The sequence below is a fragment of the Poecilia reticulata genome, linkage group LG2, assembly GCF_000633615.1.
Source record: "Poecilia reticulata strain Guanapo linkage group LG2, Guppy_female_1.0+MT, whole genome shotgun sequence".
Lineage (NCBI taxonomy): Eukaryota > Metazoa > Chordata > Actinopteri > Cyprinodontiformes > Poeciliidae > Poecilia > Poecilia reticulata.
Window position 1 is genome coordinate 28,697,284 of NC_024332.1, and position 22,193 is coordinate 28,719,476.

Consider the following 22,193-nt stretch of genomic DNA (forward strand, 5'->3'; position numbering starts at 1 on the left):
CAGACAGGCAGACAGACAGACAGACAGACAGAAAGGTGTCCAGATGTGCTGCTAAAGCAGTTTTCCTCCTCAGGCATCAGGTATTAGATTCCATGTGAAGATCACCATAATTACACTACAGGGAAAATGCAACAGAGGAGGAACTAGATCACTGTGAGTGAGGCTGAACCATCACTACAAACCTCACTACAGAGACTTGAGCTAACCTAACCACACACAAACCTATAAGGAAAAGTGAAATATGTTAATATATAATCTGAAGGTGACTTTGGACCATTTTTAGCCAAGGAACTTCTTGCAACAGTTGCAGTCCATGTCCTAGGTAAGCCTGTGTGGTGACTCTTAAAACTGAATCCAGCATCAATCCACATTTTGTGAACTCCTCCAAACTTCTAAATGGATTTGCTTCACAATCCTCTTAAGAGTGTGGCAATCCCTATATTTTGTTCAACCTTTTCTACCTTACTTCTTCTTTCCACTCAACTTTCCAATCACATGCTTCCTAATTTTGCTCCAGACTTTGCCAATTCACTCAGCTTACCATTACTATGCAGAGATACAGCATGCTGTGAGGGGTCAACCTTTTTTTGTAGGGGATGTAACCTAATTTTGACAGCTGTTAATGACAATTGCAGGAAAACTGTCAAGACCCTATGACGTCTGTGGCCACAACTTGGCCATGAAACAACATTTCTGTCATTATATTGTTTAATTGGTCCTACGTAACATTTTAAATATCAGAGAAACTGAAACCTAGATTTGAGTAAAAAAAAAAAATTATAAAAATTAAAACAAGAGAAGGCTTGATATAAATCTGTGTGTATGTAATCAAACGTTTTAAAAGATTCAAATAAATTAAGTTTTTGATGGTTGTGAAGATAGCTGCAGAACAGTCCTCTGGCATTGCCCTTTAAGTACTTTGTTTTTCCAAAAGTAAACCTTTTGCAATAAGGGTCGACGGTGATGAAATAAGTAAGTAACCTCACAATAGAAAACACAAGATGAGTGGGAAAAGGAAGAACAGGGACAAGAGTGGAGGAAGGACAACCTATTGTTTGCTCACACCATGAGCCACGGCTTCATGCAGCCATCTGGGGATTCACAGCGGGTTTGTGCCATGGCAGGGAGAAAAATATGGGAGAGACCCTGCAGTGGACCCCTGACCCTCAGAACTGGGTTAAGAGGTTAGAGACACAGAAAGAAGCTTGGATAACAGTCCTTCAATACCTCTGTTCACACACTCTGTCTAGCTCTTCTCTGTCTCACACACACGCACACACAGAGATCTATAAATACTGTGTGTTATCAGCAGCACTGTTTCACAGCGTCCTGCAACTGAGCCCTGCCCTACATTCAGATCGCACTGAACATACTAGAAATTATAACAGCTGAAGTTTTCAAATTCAGCTGTTTGAATATCTGTTTTTATATTCAAAGAAATATAAAAACAAAATAAATAAACTAAATTCATATGTAAGACATATCATGTAATCACCTTTCAGACAGCAAGGACAGCTGGACGTGATGCTTGCCTAAAAAGAAAAGCATTGCAAATACTCATGTTTCATACGACTCCACGGATTTTTGTAATTCCCATTTTCAGCATGAGGCATTTGGTCTGAGCCTTGGCCTCAAGAACGGGGTCAAATATGTGACGGATAAAGCCATGAAGTTACGAAGGGAATGGAATCCACCACTGTGGCAGCTGTGACTTCAGAGCTGCCTTTTGTGGAGGGGGATTAGATCTAAGTATGCATCTGAAAATGAAGGAGTTGAAGGGGAAACTTGTGCTGGCCGTTATGAAACAGTCACTCATTTTGCCAACACAGTGGGTATGCTACAGAAACAGCCCCTAGGCAAGAAACAAATAGGTGGGAAGAAAGTCTGTGTTGTGTGTAAGATTAAGAGATTGGCTTTCTCCAGGCAGACGGGGCGGGACTGGGTGAAACTAGAATGACAATTACAGATACTTCAGAGAGACTTTCTTCTTTGTGTATTTCCCCAGAATTAAGAATCAACGATCAAACATTGATTCACAATGAGGGCGTTTTGAACATGCCCTCATTATTCAATTCAGAGTTTTGTCCAACATTTGCTCTTAAGCTTTTAAATACTAAATACCACCTCAGAGAATCCTAAATCCTCAAAGTTTATTTATCATAATTGATAATAAAACAAAAGAAAAACTTTACACTTTCAAGATGAGTAAAGTTAAGACACTTAAAAAATGGCATTGATGTTTATTGTATAATAAAACTGACAGAAACTAGGAAATGTTCTAATTAGCCGTTGACAATACTAAGGTTAGAATCGTAAACAGATTTAACCGAGTTCAAAATAATTAACATAATTAACATTTTTATTAATACATTTGGACTGGATTTGATCATCTCAAGCTCAGAATCTGAAATAACTGTCTGAAACCTGAGCTGGATAATTGTACACCAAACAGTGATTTAAAGCTTTTGTGAATCCGGGTGTGTGTCGTTTCATCATATGTGCTGGGTGTTTGACTTGTCCGTTGTCTCACAACAACTAAATCCAAATTTCCAGTATCCCCCGCAAATGCTCCAATACAACTTCTGGGGAAAAATKATGTCAAAAGCAACAGGTTTTCAGAAAGCCTTTAAGAACATATTGTCTGAAGATTTTTAAGAGAGACCAGTATTAAATTGTGACTTTATTCTCAAGAATGTATTCAATTACTGCCATCTTCTTTTGTTATACCTAGTAAACTCTACTCATAGCAAAGATTTTGCAAAAAAGGCTTTGCAGAAARAATCTAATTTATAATTCCAAATTCAGTGTGTAATAAATCAGTGTAATGCTAAAATTGAAATGTTTGCATGGCGCCACTAAGAAGCTCAAACTTCCACAAGCTTCACATGAAAAAAAGCCATTTCTAATAGGTTTGTCATCACCTAAACAGTGGTGGGTTTATTTTAGATTTCCTGTTTGTCACTTATATGACAAATGACAAGGTGTATGTTCACAGACTCACCGGTGAGGTTGGTGCGCGCGCTGTAGGATCCCAGGTACCGCCCGTCCGTGTTGGGGGTGTAACACTCAAACACGCCTTGGTCCCTGGCCTGCACTTTGGTGATGTGAAGAACCGCTGAGTCATCGCTCAGCCTCTCCACAAAAATCTCTTTACTGTTCACCCTCTGGGCATACACAGCATAAGCATAGTCTGACTGGGCTGTGCTTACAATCCGGATCTCCCGTTCYGGTACCGACGGTAGGTACATGGACCAGTCAAAGTCTTGTTTCASACCATCTTTGTAGCCTGTCACGTTGCACCAGATGGTCACATGGGAGCCTTCTGTCCGGACCAGGGGTCCGCTCTGGACTGTCACAACCCTCTGAGCAACTGCAACGCCTGCTGCAAGATAATAACAGAAAGAGAAGAAAACAAAAAAGAAAGAAGTGAAGGTGGGGAGAAAAGAAAGGAAAACACGAGTTAAAAAGCTGCGATTTAAATATTTAACACTGACACAGTTTAGACACCGTACRTCTCCCAGGAAATACAGAAAAAGACTGACGCGTGCAGCTAAGCCTTCTGGGAGCAGTTCTTGCTGAGGTAGAAATGCCCACGGACAATCAMAMAAACACGGCTTTTTAAACGGCACTCGAGAAGATCACCGTGACTGTTGTCGCTCACTGCTATTACATGCACTCAGACATTAGCTCTTCACCTTACACACAGCAATAGGGCTGCACTACGCCGAGGTTAGAGGGAGCCATCTGGGAGTAACGTGAGAGCTCAGCGTGAGCAGGTAAAACACAAGCCTGTGAGACGCATTAAGGCTGTCAAGCTGCAAAGAGAACAGGTGCTTTTGAAGTGGATAATAAACAGTGTTTACCCTSATGCATCCCTAATCTTTTTGTCATGCCATGATTCCCGAGCATGGATGAGAACAAACTGTGGATTTGAGTCAAACTGAAACATCAGCCAGGCTGACACAAGTATTTGTTTATTGGCAACACACTTGGCACAAACATGCCAGGGATAAACATAACGCTGAAATTCCCTCACAGAGTTCACTTTTATGGTCATTTTGGAAATGTATTTTACCAGGCGGACAGCACTGCTTCTCAACACAAGTTACGGAAATTGTCTTTTCTACATTTCAGTATGGTATTTGTAGTCCTCACCTGCAAAAGGATCAACCTATAGAGTCAATTTAAAATGTTATTTTTTTTTTGTTTTGTTTTTTTATCTGGTCATTTCAAAACTTATTTTCTGACACAAAAATAGCCTTTGTGGCCACAGCCCTCTAAAAAAGAAATGCAGTTTATTATATGGTGACATGCTGTCTGAAACCACATAGCATAATTGTCTATTGCTGTCAAAGAATGATTTTTCTTACAATAGGATGCTAAATTGGTGTGTGGCTTCTTACTGGCAACACAGGAGCAAAACAATACCAGAAAACATTCAGATTTTTTTCATATATTGTATTTTCCGGTTTATATGTGGATCTTTCTTCAACCACCAGGGGGCTCTTTAGCAGGAAGTGTGTCCTGTAAACTGTGGGTGTTTTGTTTTGCATGGYGCATTGCTGCCATCTGTTGGACTTTTAGGGAACTGCTTGACTATTATGTTATTTAATCAGTACGGTTGTTTGCTAGCAGTAGAGCAGATGAACACACGTGTTTGTTATGAACGCCGCATTCCAGGTCGAATTCTTCRAACCAATGCCTGTACTTAAAARACGAGCCTTTATGTTAACATATGAGGAATTCATATGTTAAAGTTACTTTCCCTCAATGGAATATATACTAGTCAGTCCCACAGACCGTTTCACTAATGGTTTTTGCCCATGTGCTTTCTGGGTAAAAATCAATCGAGAAATTGCCTGTGTTAATAGCACAGGCAATTTTCAATAAGCTTCTTAGGTCCAAACTGATGCATTACATATGTCACAGGCAAAGTTAGCGACTGGGTAAAATTTAAAACCTTAATACAGCCTATGCCTCCAAGAAGCAATTGTTCCTCAATAGCCAAGAGCCCAGACTCTCTGTACAAAGCAAAGTCTAGTGCAATTGGCTGGTTTTAACTAGTTTTTAAAAAAAGAGTGTACTTGTACACATCAAATGTTTTTAAATCTTTTGTCATTCAAATATTTTTTTTTTCAAATCAGTATTTTTTACCGAGGTGAATTACAGACCGACTGGAGTGCTTCTAAATGTCTGGGTAGGGTACCAGTCTGTTAGGTCTCCAAAGTCCTGCTTCTCAGACAACACATTTCCTAACTTTCTTCTCCTCACTGGACAAATTGGCATTTAAAGAGTCTCATCATCATGCTTTAGAGTTAAAAGGAAAAACTTGTAAAAATTAGAATATATTATCTTTTAAAAATTGCTGATATTGGATCTTACAGTTCTTTAAACTGTAAATGGAATAAAGCCTGGGCTTTTCCTGAGAACAGACACAAACAGGCTGCTGTGTAAAAGCCCCTTTGTACAGTGATCATTACCCATCTTTGTAACCTATATTTAAGGATACAACATATGTGAATGTTGTCTCAACCTTTTTCAAACACACACACTCACGCATCTACACACACGTACACACATAAAATCCCCATTTAGGGAACAACTACAAACAACCCTCTGACTGAGGCCGGAGACAACAGAGCACTTATACATACCCCAAATCTAGACAGAGGGACAAGCGTGCTGTTTCCTGTCTGCACAAGCAACTGGGGATTGCAGCTGTTTAACTGTGTGTGCAGACATGTGTGTGTGTTTTAGAGAAAGAAAGTCTGTTTGAGTCTAAGTCTAAGTCTGTGGGCACAATGCTCAGGATTAATAATTCACCACAACAGCTTTTTAACGTTAACATCCTTGCCTCTCTCACACTTCCGCCTAAACCTACTTTGTTTCATTCAACGTTTTTTAAACTTGAGTTTTTTTCCATCCATGTAATGTGTGCCCATGTGAGAGATGTCTCCATTTGCATTGGGAGATACTTACGTTGTTTTAAGATTAAATATGCACACACGCTTTATTTTCCCAGTGTCAACAAAAAAACTGCAATTGGTGAAGAAGATACATAGTTATTTTGTAGTTCTGCATATATTTATGAGCAAATAATGTATCGGTGAATATATTTTCTATTTTCTAACATTGCTCTATTTCTATTCTTTGCTTTTGAGATTCATGCAACTCATTGGTGAGCTATAAGGCATGTGTGTATACATTTTGCATAACACTTTTTAAACAAGATCTTTCATTAAAACATGACTGGAAAAGTTACAAAATAAATAAGTGAAAACTATTTTCGGTAGGCATAATTCAGTATGATATGACTCTAATGTGATAAAATGGGGGCTGCCCATGTCACCCATATCAGAAATCGCCACTGATTGATTTTTTTTTTTATTTTGTTTCAAGTTGCTCTCTCTCTCTGAGTTCTTTGTTCATTGTGAACCAAATTTAGAAAGATATCAACCTCTTTTGATAAGTCCTTTCACTGTCACCTGATTCACCAATATTATTGCAGGTTTTCCTAACATCATGCAGCCTTACTTGAGATTTTATTAAACTCAGTTGACTTAAGCTGAGAATGCATTTGATGATATTTCTGCCCACATCCACATTACTTCTAACGTCCATGAGGAAAATGCTGTTTTATGCAAAGGCACAAAGCAATTTTATTTTCATATTTTGTTGTTCCATAGAAAAGAAGCTGAAACAGATACCCCTGTGGGGCATGTAAAAGAAACTGGGGATACAAAATTAATTACAATTATTATATAATATTTATTCTATTTTCTTTTAACATGTATTCACTGTAAGAAAAACTCTTTAAAAAAAATACAAAAAAATCAGCCATGGATGTCTCCATGTCGAGAGTTCACTGGATCCTCCGGCTTCCTTTCACAGGATAATTCTTGTTTAGAAAATAAATGGAATCAACACAAAAAAAATCCTGTTTTCCAAAGGACATTGTACTTAACCCTCATATCTCTTTTCACACTGTGTTTTCAAAGAAGAGATTATTTGCTAAATACTTCAACGGCAATAAATTCATTTAGAATTAAAAATTCTTCCCAACGGAGCAAATCTTGAACAGTATTTATTGGTGCAGAAAATGCCTGAAAGGAATCTGGCTGTAAATGTTCTGGGAKGAAGTTAAAAAGGACCCTGACTCTATCGCCTCTTTCCCTTTGCTGTTTTGGCGTTTTGCTGATCTGGCAGCACCACAGCTACCAATTTCCAGCTCAGATCAGCTTATAACTGTACTGCTACATCACCGCTTCTCATGTTTCAGTCCATCTTCAAAACCTGCTGGAAGCCTATTACTCATACACCTCAAAAAAAAAAAAAAAAAACTAATATTACTCATCTCTCACAGTGTTGGTGCATTAAGAGCTTTCCCTCCGCTTGCCTGTCTCCTGTCATCCCTCTTAAAACGAGCCTCCTTACTTCTGATTACTCTCACTTTCCTTCCTCTGTGTTTCACCCGTCATCAATCCCTTCCCTTGTCCTGCCCCTGCAGTTTCTTTCTCTCCACATTCCTGTCTYTTTTCCCTGCCTCGCGGTTCCCTGCATCTTTTCAGGCGGGATTTATGCAGCTCTGTGGAACTTCAAAGTGCCCATCGTACTGCGGGCTGTTTAGAAAGGATGACAATGACATACCGAACCCTGCAGACCTTCAACTGATCTCTCTATTCCGCCACTCTTCCACAATAATCCTGCGCCCACGACCTCCCCTCACCTCCCACACAGCTTCCTCACCTCTGGCTGTGCCGGCTTGATCTCCAGGTGCCTGAGTTTGCTCAACAAGGCCCAAGTATTTTTTATTTTTTTTTTATATTATTAATGCTCATCTCCATTTMTGCAAACTGCTGATGTTGTATGTTTGGACCTTTCTCTTGCACCCCACCTCACTTTTTTCCAGTTTTCCCCTTCCCCATGTCTCATCTCTCTCGTTTAGCTGCCAGTTGCTTCCCACCCACACAYCTTCACCGGATTCAGGAAGTGTGATTAGAATGGAAGATGCTGCTGAGTGACCACAAACAAGCTGTCCTTGATGTTCATCAGTTGGAACAAACAGAAATGGGAGCAAATGATTTCAAACTCACAAACACAAACACGCACACGCACACGCACGCACACACACGCACACACACACACAAAGCTGCAAAGCGGATTAAGCTAAGTGGAAGTGGGGGTTAAACACTAATCCAATCATTTGTGGCCAGTGTCTTATTCTCAGCGGAAAAAGCAGCGAAACATGCCTGCTCCACAGACATCATCTCTACGCTGTGACACGTGATAATTATACACCTGGAAAGGTGTATAATAAAAACGCAGCAGGGGTGAAAGTAATATGGAAGGTACTCACAGCAGCGGGGAAACGTGCTAACGTGGAGATTCAAAAGTATTCATCAACTGAGCTCGCTCACTCACTCACACACATTCTGTTTTTCAGAAAGCTTTGTGCGGATTTCTATTAACTTAATGCATTCTGTAGTCCTTCATGATAAGTTTGACAAATGCAAATGGCAGCTGAAATCCAAAACCTGAAAACAAACTCTGACCTCRCTGAAAGAGTTCACTTTTTGCGCTCRAAGTCACAAAACTGATGGCACTCACATAAATAATGTCCCAAATTTAAGGCTTGGTGAAACAAATCTGAAGTGTGTTACCTTCAGTCGTTATAAAARAAAAGCCATTTATGTCAAAAATAACTGACATGTAAGAAATTTGACTTTGCAATTGAAATCGGGACTCCTGYTCTTTCTGACACTCCCCTTTAAGCATGTCATCACAACAATGTTCCTCCATGATGCTGTTTGCAACCATTCTTAGGAGCCCTAGTCACTCATGTCAYTGATGTCACAGCCTGAAATATCAAGTAGACAACATATTCCTATACAAGTAATATATAGGATTATTTCCCCCATTCCCAACTTTAATCCCCCACTAGATAATATAACCAGGTGCCCCCAAACATGCAAGAGGAAAGGGAACCTACTCACTGGCCACTTTATTAGGTGAACCATTACAGTACAGACTTGGAGCCCTTGCTCTCAGAACTTCCTTCATTGTTCTTGGCCCAGATTCACCAAGGTGTCAAACATTCCTCAAAAACCGGGGTTTCATTTTAACACCTTTCTGTCATCTCAAACCRGTCTACCCATTATACTAAGGCTTCCAACATCAACAGGGCATTTTCACTCACATCACTGYTACTCACTTGAAATATCCAGGCCATTTGCTCTAAACCTGAGAGATGGTTGTGGATGAAAATCCCAGTAAATCATCATTTTTGAAATGCCCARGCCAGCCCTACAGACACCAAAAACCATGACATAGTCAAAGTTTCTTAGATCTCCTTCATTCCYTTTTCAAACTTCARCATGTAAAGGTCCCTAATAGTGGCCATGCTATTGGTACTTAAAAGCAATTGAACAGATACATTTGGGTGACTGGAAGGTGCTCATTACCTAAACGGGTGACACTGCCTTTARACAAAAACATGCAAAATGAATATACTATCTTTGGCTTTAAACCTATCTGTTTACATTAAAAGAAAACCTTAATCAAATTTGCTTGTGTTGTTCAAAACAATGAAGAGAAATATCTAAAATGTCAATTATATTCTTATACTACACTCACAAACAGACTGAGAAAATGAACCAGAGTGGCTTAATTATAATGAACTCATGTTACATTAAGTAAACAGTCAATTTTTCAAGCACTAAGCCTTTTTCACTAATCATCTCATTAATGAGTGCAATTAACTCTGATGGAATACGACGTTTTAGCTCTTACTTCAGTTTTGTAGCAAAATACTGGTAACAAATGTGTTTTCCTACTGATTAACTATTTTTTTATTTAGCCATGAATATTTGATAATGTAACTTCATATTAATATGCAAGCTCAGCTGAGTTGTAGATTTTTTTTAGTTTTGATGAGGTTCAATCCTGGCACACACAGTTTAGCATGAACTACAGCAGAAGGCACATCCATTAATCTATCAACCAACTACTTACATGTCAAAGAAACATCACCGAAATAACATGTTATTAAAACATGAACCAATTATGAAAGGGATGAAATCTATTGTCCTATCTGCCCCAAGAGAAGTTCAAACTTATGCAAGGGTTCCTGTGAAGATTCCTAAAACTCAAGGAAACAGTGAAAAGAGCAGAGAAAGAAATTGCTTGGTTGGGAAAAGAAAAAAAAGCGAAAACAGTAGGAGGCCGACAGTTACCTYCAGGGTCCCAAACACTCCTAAAAAGCACTGAGCTAAGTGAATATATGAGTGTGACACTCACTTACACTCTGCACATATGTATATATGAGAGAAATAAAYGGCACATCAGAGTATACTCGCACCCCCCACACCCCCACACTCCTCCAGTCCTGGTTCAACATTCTCTTGTACCGCCCTTGATCTTTCTGCCCTCAGGCCACCGAAAGCGTTTGACCCCATTACCATCACTACCAGAAAGAGTAGGAAAAAAAGTCGAAAAAAAAAAAAAACGACGGATTCTGTGATGAGCAGGAAAAAAGATGAGACATAAAAAAAATGGGAACGTTTACATTCAATGATTGACTAAGGCCATATGAAACACATTTTCAAGTACTTTCTTATTGACATGACAAGTGATTTTGTACTTGTGCCAACATATAAGTGACAGGAAATGAGCTCTCGGAGGCTGAAAATGCCCATATTGTCTTTGAGGAAAAAATGAGTCAGTAGATAACTCTGGGAAATCATGTCATCCTAATGGCTTGWTGAGAATCCCCAGAATTTCTCTTTCACAGTGTTTTGGCTCTTTGAGTGGCTCTGGACAGCGTCAAACATTACAATTCAGGCAGCATCCTCCTTCTCTCTCTCTCTCTCCCTCTCCTTTTCCAGCCCTTGTCCTTCCTGCAGTGATAATCACCATCTGCGTCAGAATGTAAAAATCATTGTAACAGGCATGTTATTAACAACCCCTGACCCTGCTCCCAGCATCAGACTCCTCAACAAATCCCTTACTGCCYGACTAATTTATTAAATAGAATCTTTTAACTACACGTTTTGCAGACAAATATCTTTCTCAAGAGAGAAAAAAAAACCCTGACGTATTAGGAGCTAACAGAAAACACTTGTCACTGAAAGCTCTGTCAGTTGAAAAAACAGGTGTGACAGTGAGTGCAACTTGAAGAAGAGCTGATACAAAGGGAGACTTAAGAGTTGACTTCCATTAGCGGCCGGTAAGACARGCCGTCTGGTCACTTCAACAGCTGACAAACACTTACAACAACTGCCCATTACACCCACGCAGCACTAATCGGAGCAAAAGCAACTGAGTACAAGATGTACAGGCAGCGAGTATAACAGTAATCATTGTGTATGTCAGAATACTGCGTCTCCATATCAATGGAGCTTATAGAGCCAAGGCTGGTCATGTGTCTGTCATATAAATATTGGAAGCTAAGGTAACAATCAAGAGGATTTTCATTTTTTAGTATGTTTTTTTTTTTGTTTGTTTGTTTGCCAGCAGAATGACTCATCGTTGTACTTTTCAAAGCTTTCGAAAGCCAAAAACATCAGAAGGCATGAGATGAATCACTACATGTTAGATTGCTTTAATGTACTTTCTATTTGCTTCGAGATAGAGGGAAATGAAAAKTTTTTTCTTGTAAATACCTGAAGCATCCTTTTCAAAAGTAAGACCTTGGTTTTCTTAATCTTTCTGTAKCTTTGCAGCAACAGGTAATGTAATACTGGCTGATGATGTAATACCTGCCTGTAACATCATCATTTTGGCCATTTCAAAAGAAAAATATCTTTCCAATAGTTATGTGAGTCAAAAACAACTTTTTGGGAGAGGGGTATTATTAACATTTCCACAATCAAGTAACTATGTCACCTTCAAGTGTTATRAAAAAATATTGTAAACAATTTAAAATAAATTTGACTTGGTATCATCRCCATATTTGACAGCTTGACATCGGCCTCTGCCTCTAAGAATKTCCTACCCTCTTTGACACTCGCCCTTCATCATCACAATAATGCTTCAACCTGCCATCCATTGAGTCCATTTCCTGTTTTTCTTAAGAATATGGCTTATTTCTTTTAGATATATGCATTCACAATTTCCTTTATTAAGGAATACCTAAAGTGCACTGTTCTTAGTAGTTAGAAAAAACGTGCTAGARTTCAAAAAGAGAATAAAACATGTCATCAAAATGTTACCAACACAGCATATTACAAGAAAAGAATTCAGTACAATGCATATCTTCTCTTTTTGAGCTTTTGATTCATTTTTGTGTGTGTAACACGCTCTGCTCTGCGGGACTTCAGAATTCATTCTCAAGTATGTTTAACTATTTTAAACAGCATGGGCTCTGATTATGAAATATCAGCCTGATTAGCTGCTGGAATATAAATAAAAAAGAAATCTGAAAGCAAACTCTAAATAAGCCTGCTATGCATACTTTCTACTAGTCATCTTTATTTCTGATTTGACACAAGGATGTGGTGCAGAAGGACTCCTAATCTGGACACAAATATCCATCTTTCGGGTCTAAGAGCTATATATTTTCTAGCCAATGACTTCAGGGAGAAACTATTGATTTGGTACTTCATGAGAAAAGTTAATGCTCCTTGAATGTATTTCAGACARATATGCTAGATTTTACCTCTCCTTATATTTTGCACTTCAAAAGGCTCTTCACTTCAATTTCACATATTGCACCCACACATAAYCTACAGGCCTGGCACACAAAAAATGCCTGTTTCTCAAACTATTAAAAATGCTACAAAATTATCTCTGCAWTAATTGTAGCATGCGATCCCATACTGGTCAGAGAGATCCGACATGAGATCCATTTGAATACCAAAAATGTTGCTTYAGTAGATTTGAATGTCTGCATACACCTGTCCCTTTTAATGATATATAAAATTTAGCAATAAAAACAAAGCAACATAAAAAATTAATAAATATAAGAATACATCAATGTCCATGTGAGAATAAAAACAAATTCTAGTGTGCCATTTGTGAGGATAAGTTCATGAGCTGTACAGCATCAGGAGACAAGCTGCTCTGGAGTTTTAATGTCTGGGTTGTGACGCTGTGCAGCCTTCCGCCTGGTTTCCCATAATTCTGTATTTGTCGTCACCTCTAAAGGTATTAGAAAACCTTAGACAAGGCCTCAAATGCTAGGAGAGCTCACTGCAGTCTGCAGAATGTCCAACTCAAGGTCCAAGCCAAAGGTGTGTTTGTGGAGCAATGTTAGATTTTTAAACTCCTCCACATGTCTAACTCCACGTTGTCAAGTCAGTTTATATTTTCTTTTACTGTGTAGCCCACTGCTGGAGAATCTTTTTATAAGACGAGACTGCCAAACTAACTTTTTTCCAGACATTGTTTAACTTATGTGACCTTGTTCCCCCTCCTCAGATAACTGCAAGCTTTCCAACTGAGGACCTCCCTTAAGATGTGAATTAAGAGCCCGCAGAAGGAAGCAAGAATTGCAACATTTCGTTTATATGAATCACAAGGGGATGTGGATAAATGCCTTCGTTCCCTAACTGGTGCCCTCATTTTATCCCTTCCTACTTCTGTTGTGTTCACACAAGGCAGTTTGCACCTATAGATCAGCTTTTCAAATCTGTTTTCACCCTTTTAATCATGGAGATTTATACAAATGATCAAATCAAACCATGATTTCACTTAGTTGTATGGCGCTTTGAAAAACTTTGTGAAACATTTATTTCAAATTGACTTGGTTCTCATTTCCATTTCAACCAGTTGGCTTGTATAATGTGACAGATTAGGAKCTCTAATCAAACCAAAATAACTCTAAGTGACCCCCAGCTAGTGTACAATACTTCTCACAAAATAGTGCGAGAATCTCATTTCTCTAGATCGATAGATCATCACTTGTCAAAGCAAACACAAAACATGTCCCTGGTGGGAACTAATTGATGCATGGTTGACAAGCCATGACAACTAGCTCAATCTAAAAAAACAATATTAATGATAATAATGAAAGGTCCAAAACGATGAATCGGTGAAGGTTTTTWTCCAATATCTAGTTGTTTTTTCTTACATTTTTTGTGACCCTTAACTACTGTGGTATTTGTCTTTTCACTGTTAAAAGCAGAGTTTCTTCTGTATTAGCTGGTGCTACTTACCTTCATTCCAAAAACTAGCTCAGCCTTCGCCACTCCCAGTTCCTCCTGTCTCTTAAAAGCCTCACGAAATACATAGATAAACTAGAGCTGTTTTTTGAAAGCCTAATTTATGGCTTCCAGTCGACTTATTGTAAAGGCTTCAAGACATAAATTTCACTATACATTTTTTACCCACCCGCTAGTGTCCACTGCAACTTTCTACAGATGTCTGTGTGCATCTTAGATTATTGAGATTGTGACAATTCTGYGCACTGAGAGCAAAATTATTAGTTCAACTCAAAGATAGACTCCAAGAATGCATTATTAGTGAAATCATGAGTACAGAAAACCCGATATTGTCCAACTTTTAGAAAATGTCAAGTGGACGGATTTGCKGTTTTCTCTATTTTAATACGTTATCCCAATGGAACCAACAAGTATTCAAAACTGCAAAAGTCCCTTTATTCTATTCCATTAAAGTTCCCTGTGAGACTGAAGTTTAGTTATATCTGTAAGTGAAACACTTTAATTTGGCTCAACCAAAAACAGCCTGAACATGAGGCATGCCTGTCGGTGAGGTCCATGCAGCTCCAGGCCATGGACAGAGAGATACATAAAGGCCTTACATTTTTTTAAAAACCAGGAGGCACATTTCTCTGCTAAGCAGACTCTCACTGCAAACAGGTCTATGCCAAATGCGTACATTCTGTCAGTCAAATCCAGGCCTCAAAAGTTTGCCTGAAATTGAACTCCCGCTGTGACTTCCACCTCGGTCATACTCGCTTCTGCTCTCACTATGCTAACCAGTTCTGATTTATGGCTCCCCTGGGCCACAGCAGTCATGACCCCACCTGCACTGTTGCTCATAACAGCTGGTGCACCCAGGATGGAAGCAAAGAGGAGTTTTCAGTGCTAAGTCACATGTCTGTGTTTGGGTTTTACTAAACACTATCCATTAGCAGTCATTGCCATAAAAGGCCACTTACCATAATGCCGTTTTATTTCCAGTTTGGGACAATTCATATTCACTCCTTTTTTATTCTTATGCTTTTTATCATTTTTTTTTCTATTGTGTTAATTGCTTAGGACAGATCACATCTCTCCTCCTCAGTTCAACATCTGCCTCTTTATCCTCCCTCCCACACCCTCAGCTGCTTTGCCTTCCTGTTTGACCACAGAAAAACACAGCAGCCTTTGGAATCAGATTTAATAAGCACGCAATGATTCCTCTGATCCATTCAAATAACAGCCTGAGCACAATTTCGATCAACATTCATTAGTTTTTCTCTTGCTCATCCTGCAAAGCAACCATTTATCAAATGCCACATGTAGCTTTATTAATCTGCCCTTCAACATGGAAATATTACAAAGTATGCAAAGCTTGCTCTGGAACGCAGTTGGAAATACTGTGCACGACTGTGCCATTTAGCTTCGGAGCACTGCAGCAAAAGTCAACAGGGAGAGTCTGGGCAGAGCTGAAACTCGTCTGCTGCACCACAGTCAAATGTGGCACAGCAAGAGAAACATCTTGTCATATAAATTTCATTAAAATCTAAAAAGTATGTGTCAAGTCAGCTCTTTCTAACCATATTGTCAATTAATAATTAAAAAAAAAAAAGAGATGAGTGACTATGAGAAGCAGCAGCTTGCTAGTTAAGAAGAGCACCTCTCTGGCTCCAACGGAAATKTATTCAATGAATGTGAATCTTGGATAAAACAGACAGGCTTTCTGGGAGCTCGGTATATACTCAAGAACATAACAGAGTTGCACATTTAATACAGGGTGTGATGAACCGAAGGACTGTTTATGCAACATGGATTTGTTTATGTCTTAAAACCAGCAGTTATGTCTGGAGTCACGRGTCGACTTCCGGTAGTAAGGTAAAGCAAAGTCTTAAACTGTTTCAAATATTCACATCTATGCAACAAAGCAAGTGTGGGTGTTTGGAAATGTTTTCAGTTGTGACAAACGTAAATATATTCTAAAGTAAACATCAATGAATCGCAGTCTGTCTTACCACTGTTTATGAAACAGAAAACATTTTTACGGGGATGGCTGATTCTCCATGGGAGAATWKTCTTGCCTTAGGATTATGACATTGATGCATGAACATCCAGGCAGCACTAGGTGTTAGTCATTAGCATACATTTTTATCAGGTCGGAAAATGTAACAATGTTTCTCCGAGGCCAAACGAGGCTCAGAACACCMRCGGGGAAACATTTGACTGCCCGTGCTGCTTTGGCAGTCTGAGTTTCCTCTAAACCACAGCATGTGTAGCATTAGCTTGAAGTGACTTCTTATGGCTGAGCAGCATCTTGCTGTGACGAAACCGTGGACGGCCTTATAAAGTTGGAGAGGTTTGACAGATTGTGTCCGATGAGTGCCATTTTGACAGCTGTGCTGCTGTAGGGCTGTTAAAAACCCCTACGAGTWAAACACATACTGATTCCATGGAGAAAAGTGACACCTGCATAAAAGTGTTCTGGCATATGGAAAAAAATGGCAGGGTCGACATCAATGAGCATTAGATCAACAGTGGAACAGAGAGTCATAGAATAAACAACGTTGTTTATTTAATTAGTATCAAATTTTTAGCATTTTAAACTACAGCTTTTGTCACTAGCAGTCATTGGCCATGGTAGTATATTACATGCAGACTGGGCTCTCTACAGAGCTCTTTTAAATCCCTCTACAGGGTGCTCTTTTGTTGCATCTCTRAGCTCCTGCATTCGTAGAGCACCTGGAMACAGTTGAAAAGAAAAAGTTGTAAAATGGTGATATATGCCTGTCAAGGCAACATTTTATAGTTTGGTAAGCTGCGCCGAGCATGTCTGTTAGGCTACTAAAGAACAAACTTCATCTAATTACCTATCTAATATCAGTTTAATTAAATGAACAGGTTTTCTTAAAAATGCTAACTTTAGAAGGTAATTATTTCCTACTTTTGTTTAAGTTTACATATTAAATGAAATGAAACTACATATTTTATTTTATTTTTTAAGTAGAATCACTTAGCATCCTTTTTTAAATTTAAATGTACACAGTGCTTTTTCTCTTGGTTATCACTTGTTAGTGTCAAATACTAACCGGAGATTAGTTATTAGAACTGGTAAAATATAACAGTTTTAATGACTCGCTAATAGCTAGAAGGCTGGCAACACCAGTTTTGGTTTTATGAAGGGCTGATCCATTCATATCAGCCCTTTTACACATACACACACTGATACACGCAGGCACACACACACTCTTCGAGTACATTAACAGCCTCCAGCTATACTCCCAGCACTTAGTCCATTAACTCTTTATGGACACCTGCTACCCTACTAACCTCCAAACACCCCTTCCCCCAATAATCATCCTGACCTCGCACACTTCCCCCGTATTTGGTCTGCTTGAATACTCAAGCCAGTCCCACATCTACGCTAAACAAAAGTTTTAAGCTAAAGAATTAACCACATCACAACACCAAAATTAATCCCTGTGAATAAATTATTCTAATAAAGTCAAGCAAGACCAAGCTGAGACGCTGCTATGTTCAGTCATTATCCATCTCAGACTTGTGTACAATTATGTCTGACAGCTGCATCTACTTAATGTACAGTTGCTAGTTTTTGCATGATTGGCAACCCGCTTTCAGCCAGGGCGTTTGTACATAAAGCTTCAGATTGGAAGACAAAAGTAATTAAGTATTAATTAGTCTACTTCAAACAGACATTTTCTGCTTTTGTCTGTCATTTGCCTCCCCGGCTGTCAAAGACCTAAGCTGGGTAAAAACACGCATTCATGAATGCAAAATAAGGATGCACACACAAATGCATCCACCTTTTTTCAGGGTTGGAGGAGTGAAGCAGAAAAAGGGGATAGTTTTGGAAAACACAAAGAGAGCCAAGAGATTTTTGTTTTTGACAGAAAGTTAGGTGCACAGTCTGAATGGGAAACGCCAGGCTGAGCGTTTGTCACCGCTCCTGGATCGGCAGTGTGTGTATGTGTGTGTGCTGGCAGCCGTAGCCATAGTTACGGCGCTTGGTGTGCATCCCACCAGCGTGGGATCTGCTTGGGTGTAGGATCAGGCGGGGAGCAGAGAGAGTAGCTGCATGCAGGGACGGTAGCTCACAGAGCTCTGTGTTTGTGTGTTGGTGTGGAGGAGTGAAGTGGAGTCCTCTCTCCAGCCAGCCACCATCATTGCTCCCACCACATAAAGGTAAAAAAAAAAAAAAAAGGAGGAGGAGGAGCAGACAAATTCCCAAAGGAGAAGAGAGGTGGGGTGGGGGGGTTGCTTTTGCTTTAGTCTTTAAGTCTTGAGAAGGTTGGAAATAAACGTGACTATTAAACACAAAAGCTCCCGTTTAAGGTGGATAAACCTTCTAGTTTGCATCCCACTTACTATCAGTTTCTAATTAGTGCTCTTTGAAGAATGGGTGGGATGGGCCCTGCATTGTTTCAAAAAAACAGTGGGGGAGGGAGGTCAGGGGTTATTCACTGCAGAGGAGGCAGCTGGAGTGCCTTTAACGTGCACGAGGCAGAGAACCATGCAAATCAGCCCAAAAAGAACAAACCAGTTCACTAATAGCTCGAAGGCTGTTTTGGGGTTTGTTATCAGAAACACGCGAGATATAATCTGAAGAGATGAGCCGGCTCAGCGATGATATTCTGTGAATCTGTGGAGGAGTGTAAAGACCAGACGGTTAAACAGACGTCAGGGAGTAGATTCAAATGAGATACAAAGCAGAAGCTCCCCCTGTTCTGTGTCCAGCAGTAGCTTCTTACTAAACTATTGCAGCAGGCAGGATGTCTCCTTCAAAAACTTAGGCCAGGCTGCATTTCCACTGCATCCGTCTGGATAAAATACCCCTCCAGCGAAGGTTGTTCTTTTTATTTACAATCAGCTCCTAGGCAGGGTTTTATGAAGGAAGGGACTTTTGAATATTTTACCTTTTTTTTCCCCCTCCCATAATTTCTCTTTAGACTGATTTACACATCATATTTTCTTTTAACTTTATAATAATATATGGTTTAAATCCCCTGATGATTTTAAATTACTATCTCTTGTGAGTGACTCGTACAGTCAAAATAATATTTTTAAATAGTTTTTGTTCTGAAGTACAAATAAAAACGACATAAAGCAGCGATCTGCGAATACGTTTAAGCTAAGAAACCAGAATAGGTCAGTGGCAGTTTGTGCAAATTTAATTCTCTGGTTCTGTGCTTAGAAGCAGACAGACTTTTCTCAATCAAACATGGCCAAAATGCCAAAAAAAAAAAGCCTTGGAAATATTCTATTTTATGTATTAACACAAACAGAATAATGGGTTTTCAAATCCCAAACTGCGTTTTTATCTAAATATTTTAGATTTACAACAAGAGAGTAACAAATGCAGTCAACATGAGGAAAAAATGTGAAATAGTGTCCACAGTATGAACCAAATGAACGACAGTGTTTTATTACAGCTATTACATTGTGTGTGGGGGGGACTCAGCAGGGGGGAGCGTTCCCTGTTGACTTGATATGCATATACACACATGATAAATTAAACAGTCACCTTTTTTAACAGGAGTGCTGTAAATGTAACAAACTTACTATGCCAACTCAAGACATGCACAGCAAAAAAAAAAAAAAAAAAAAGAAAGTGAGAATTTTTTTTTTCCTTCACTTGATTTGCCAAGAACATAAACAAAGTTCTTTATGGCCCAGTAAATATCACTCTTCACAAAACCTCAAATGTAGAACATTTGGAAATTGACAAGATGTCATAATAATTAGGTCAAAATTCTTGCAATATTTAAGCATGTGGCTTTATTATGGAAACTACAATAAAACCGCACACAAGAAACAACCAGGGTAAAATACAAGGTTCTGGGAAAATATGTCCCTGAAGGAAAAACAGTGGAGGGCTCATGGTTAAAACCAGCCTTTTGTTTCTCGTCAGTCAATCATCTTCTCCATGTGAGGGGGAGAGAGAGAGAGAGAGACCACATCTCAAATCTGGGTCACAGGGGATGATCATCATTTAAAAAGCAGCCACTGTATGCTTGAGAAGACACTGTGATTACTCATAGCCAACTTTAGTTTAATCAGTTCCAACTAAAGAAGAACAAATGGCTTCATCTCTTCTGAAGCGACAATGGAACAACAGGTTACTGGGCTTTTAGCTTGAAAAGGAGACAGTGAGACGTTGGAGCCTGATTGGACAATTCACAGTAGCAGTAAAACTAGTAACTCTGTGTGAGTTTCAGTAACAGACTGTGAAGCCTGTAGTACAGACCAGTTACTCGCCCTGTGGCTATTTGACACTAACTAGTAAGTGCCTGAAGGTGTACCTGAAGCAAAAAAAAAAATCCCCCTGCACAAAACGAAACCCCCCATTACTGCAATCAAACCCAACTTATAAAGTCCTATTGATGCGTACATGATTGGCATGGATAGATATTGACAAAGAGAGTTGTGCTTTTAATACGTACCAACTCTAACAGCTGTTTATTAAAAACTTTTTTTATGAGCTGACAGCCTCCCTTTTGTTTTGTCCTTTGTTAGTTGAGTCAACAGTGTTATGATATGATAAAAAACAATGGCACAAAGGGGATGTTGTCATGAGGGTATACAAAGACGTGGAGCTGGTGTTTATTTTGCAAACCAGCGTGTGTGCAACTACGACATATAGAAGACAGAAAAATAACAAGGAAAGCACACGGAGCAATAATCAGAGAGCAAGCTGCACGAGGCCATGATTCCCCTGACAGCCAAGAAGCACTGCCTTGGATTCTCATGACAACAACCTTCAAATCTCAGAGAACACGCGCCAAAGATTTCCCAAGCCATATACACAACATAGAACAGACGCAAACACCTAGACGGTGAGTTATTATGTTCTGATATTGTGTATACTGCAATATCTCATGCAAATGTCAAACTTGAAAAAAGCAAATAAACAAGAAACACATTGGAAGAGTTTTAAAAGTTGACCCAATAAGAGGACACGCTGGCTTGACCACATGTAGAATGTGTGTAATTTTTGGGCGGGACGCCTCCAGCTGTCCCTCTCATTTGGGACAGAGTAACGTCAGGGAGTGGCACCTCGGATGTTGGACCTTAAAAGCAGGTCTAAATTATTCAACAACTACCAACAAATGGCCAGTAAAAGGTTGAACAAAACCTGAGACTAAACTACTTTTTATGTTTTGTATCATTACAACCACAAACTCAAAAGTATTTTGTGTGATTTTTACAATACAGACCATAAGAGGAAGGAAAATTATTCTTGACTCTCATCAAAACAAAAATCTCTATTCAGTTTCCTTTCATCTGAAACGTGTGACAAACCACCTTATGAGTCACCTTATTAGTAAGTAACAGTAGAGTTTACCTATGTGTAATGTAATCTCAGAGTAAACACAGCTGGTCTATGAAGTCCTCAACAGTTTGTTAGAGAACATTAGTGATCAAAAGGCATCATACAAACTGAGGAACAAAGCAAACAGATCAGGGATAAAGTGCTAAGAAATCTTTATAAGGTAGAAGAGTTAGCTCATAAAACAAAAACTCAACTTTCAAATATCTTGGAGCACCGATCTGCCATACTGTTTCAATTTTCAAATACGGTTTCCATTTGAAAGTGGAAAGAATATGGCAAATACCAAGGTCTAGTCATCCAACTAAACTGACAGGCTGAGGATGGAGGGCGTCAATTAGAGAAGAAAGCCAATGTTAAAAGAAAGCCATGGGTGAAAGCAGCTGGAAACAGGAAACATTTAGAAGGAGATGCTGAAAAGAGATCAGATTTAAACATTTTGGCCAACGTGCAACTTATTATCTATAGCAAAAAACACTTAAATTGCTAATCCCCATAGAAAAACCTAGCATACATGCTAAGGGGATGGTATTGTTCAAACAGAGAACGGTAAGCAACTCAAAGTTGATGGAAGCTGCAGTAGCAGAAAATAACAAGAACCTCAAAAGGTTTTGATTAAAGTGTATGTATGTGTAACAATACCCCTGTAGTCAAAGTCCAGAACTTAATCTAATCTATTTGAGACGATAACTGAGCAATTTAAAAAAAAAAAA

The 22,193-nt window shown here is 39.1% G+C and overlaps 1 protein-coding gene across 2 annotated transcripts in view; it reads right to left on the reverse strand.

The window, feature by feature from the left end:
• igsf3 (immunoglobulin superfamily, member 3) overlaps nt 1-22,193 on the reverse strand; it is a 106,441-nt gene that overhangs the window by 74,295 nt on the left and 9,953 nt on the right. Inside the window, exon 2 of one of the 2 annotated variants that reach the window (XM_008400850.2) lies at nt 3,002-3,379. In XM_008400850.2, coding sequence (XP_008399072.1) covers nt 3,002-3,379 — 378 coding nt within the window. Of the gene's footprint in view, nt 1-3,001; nt 3,383-22,193 lie in introns of both variants that reach the window. The other variant, XM_008400840.2, reaches the window with a different exon arrangement.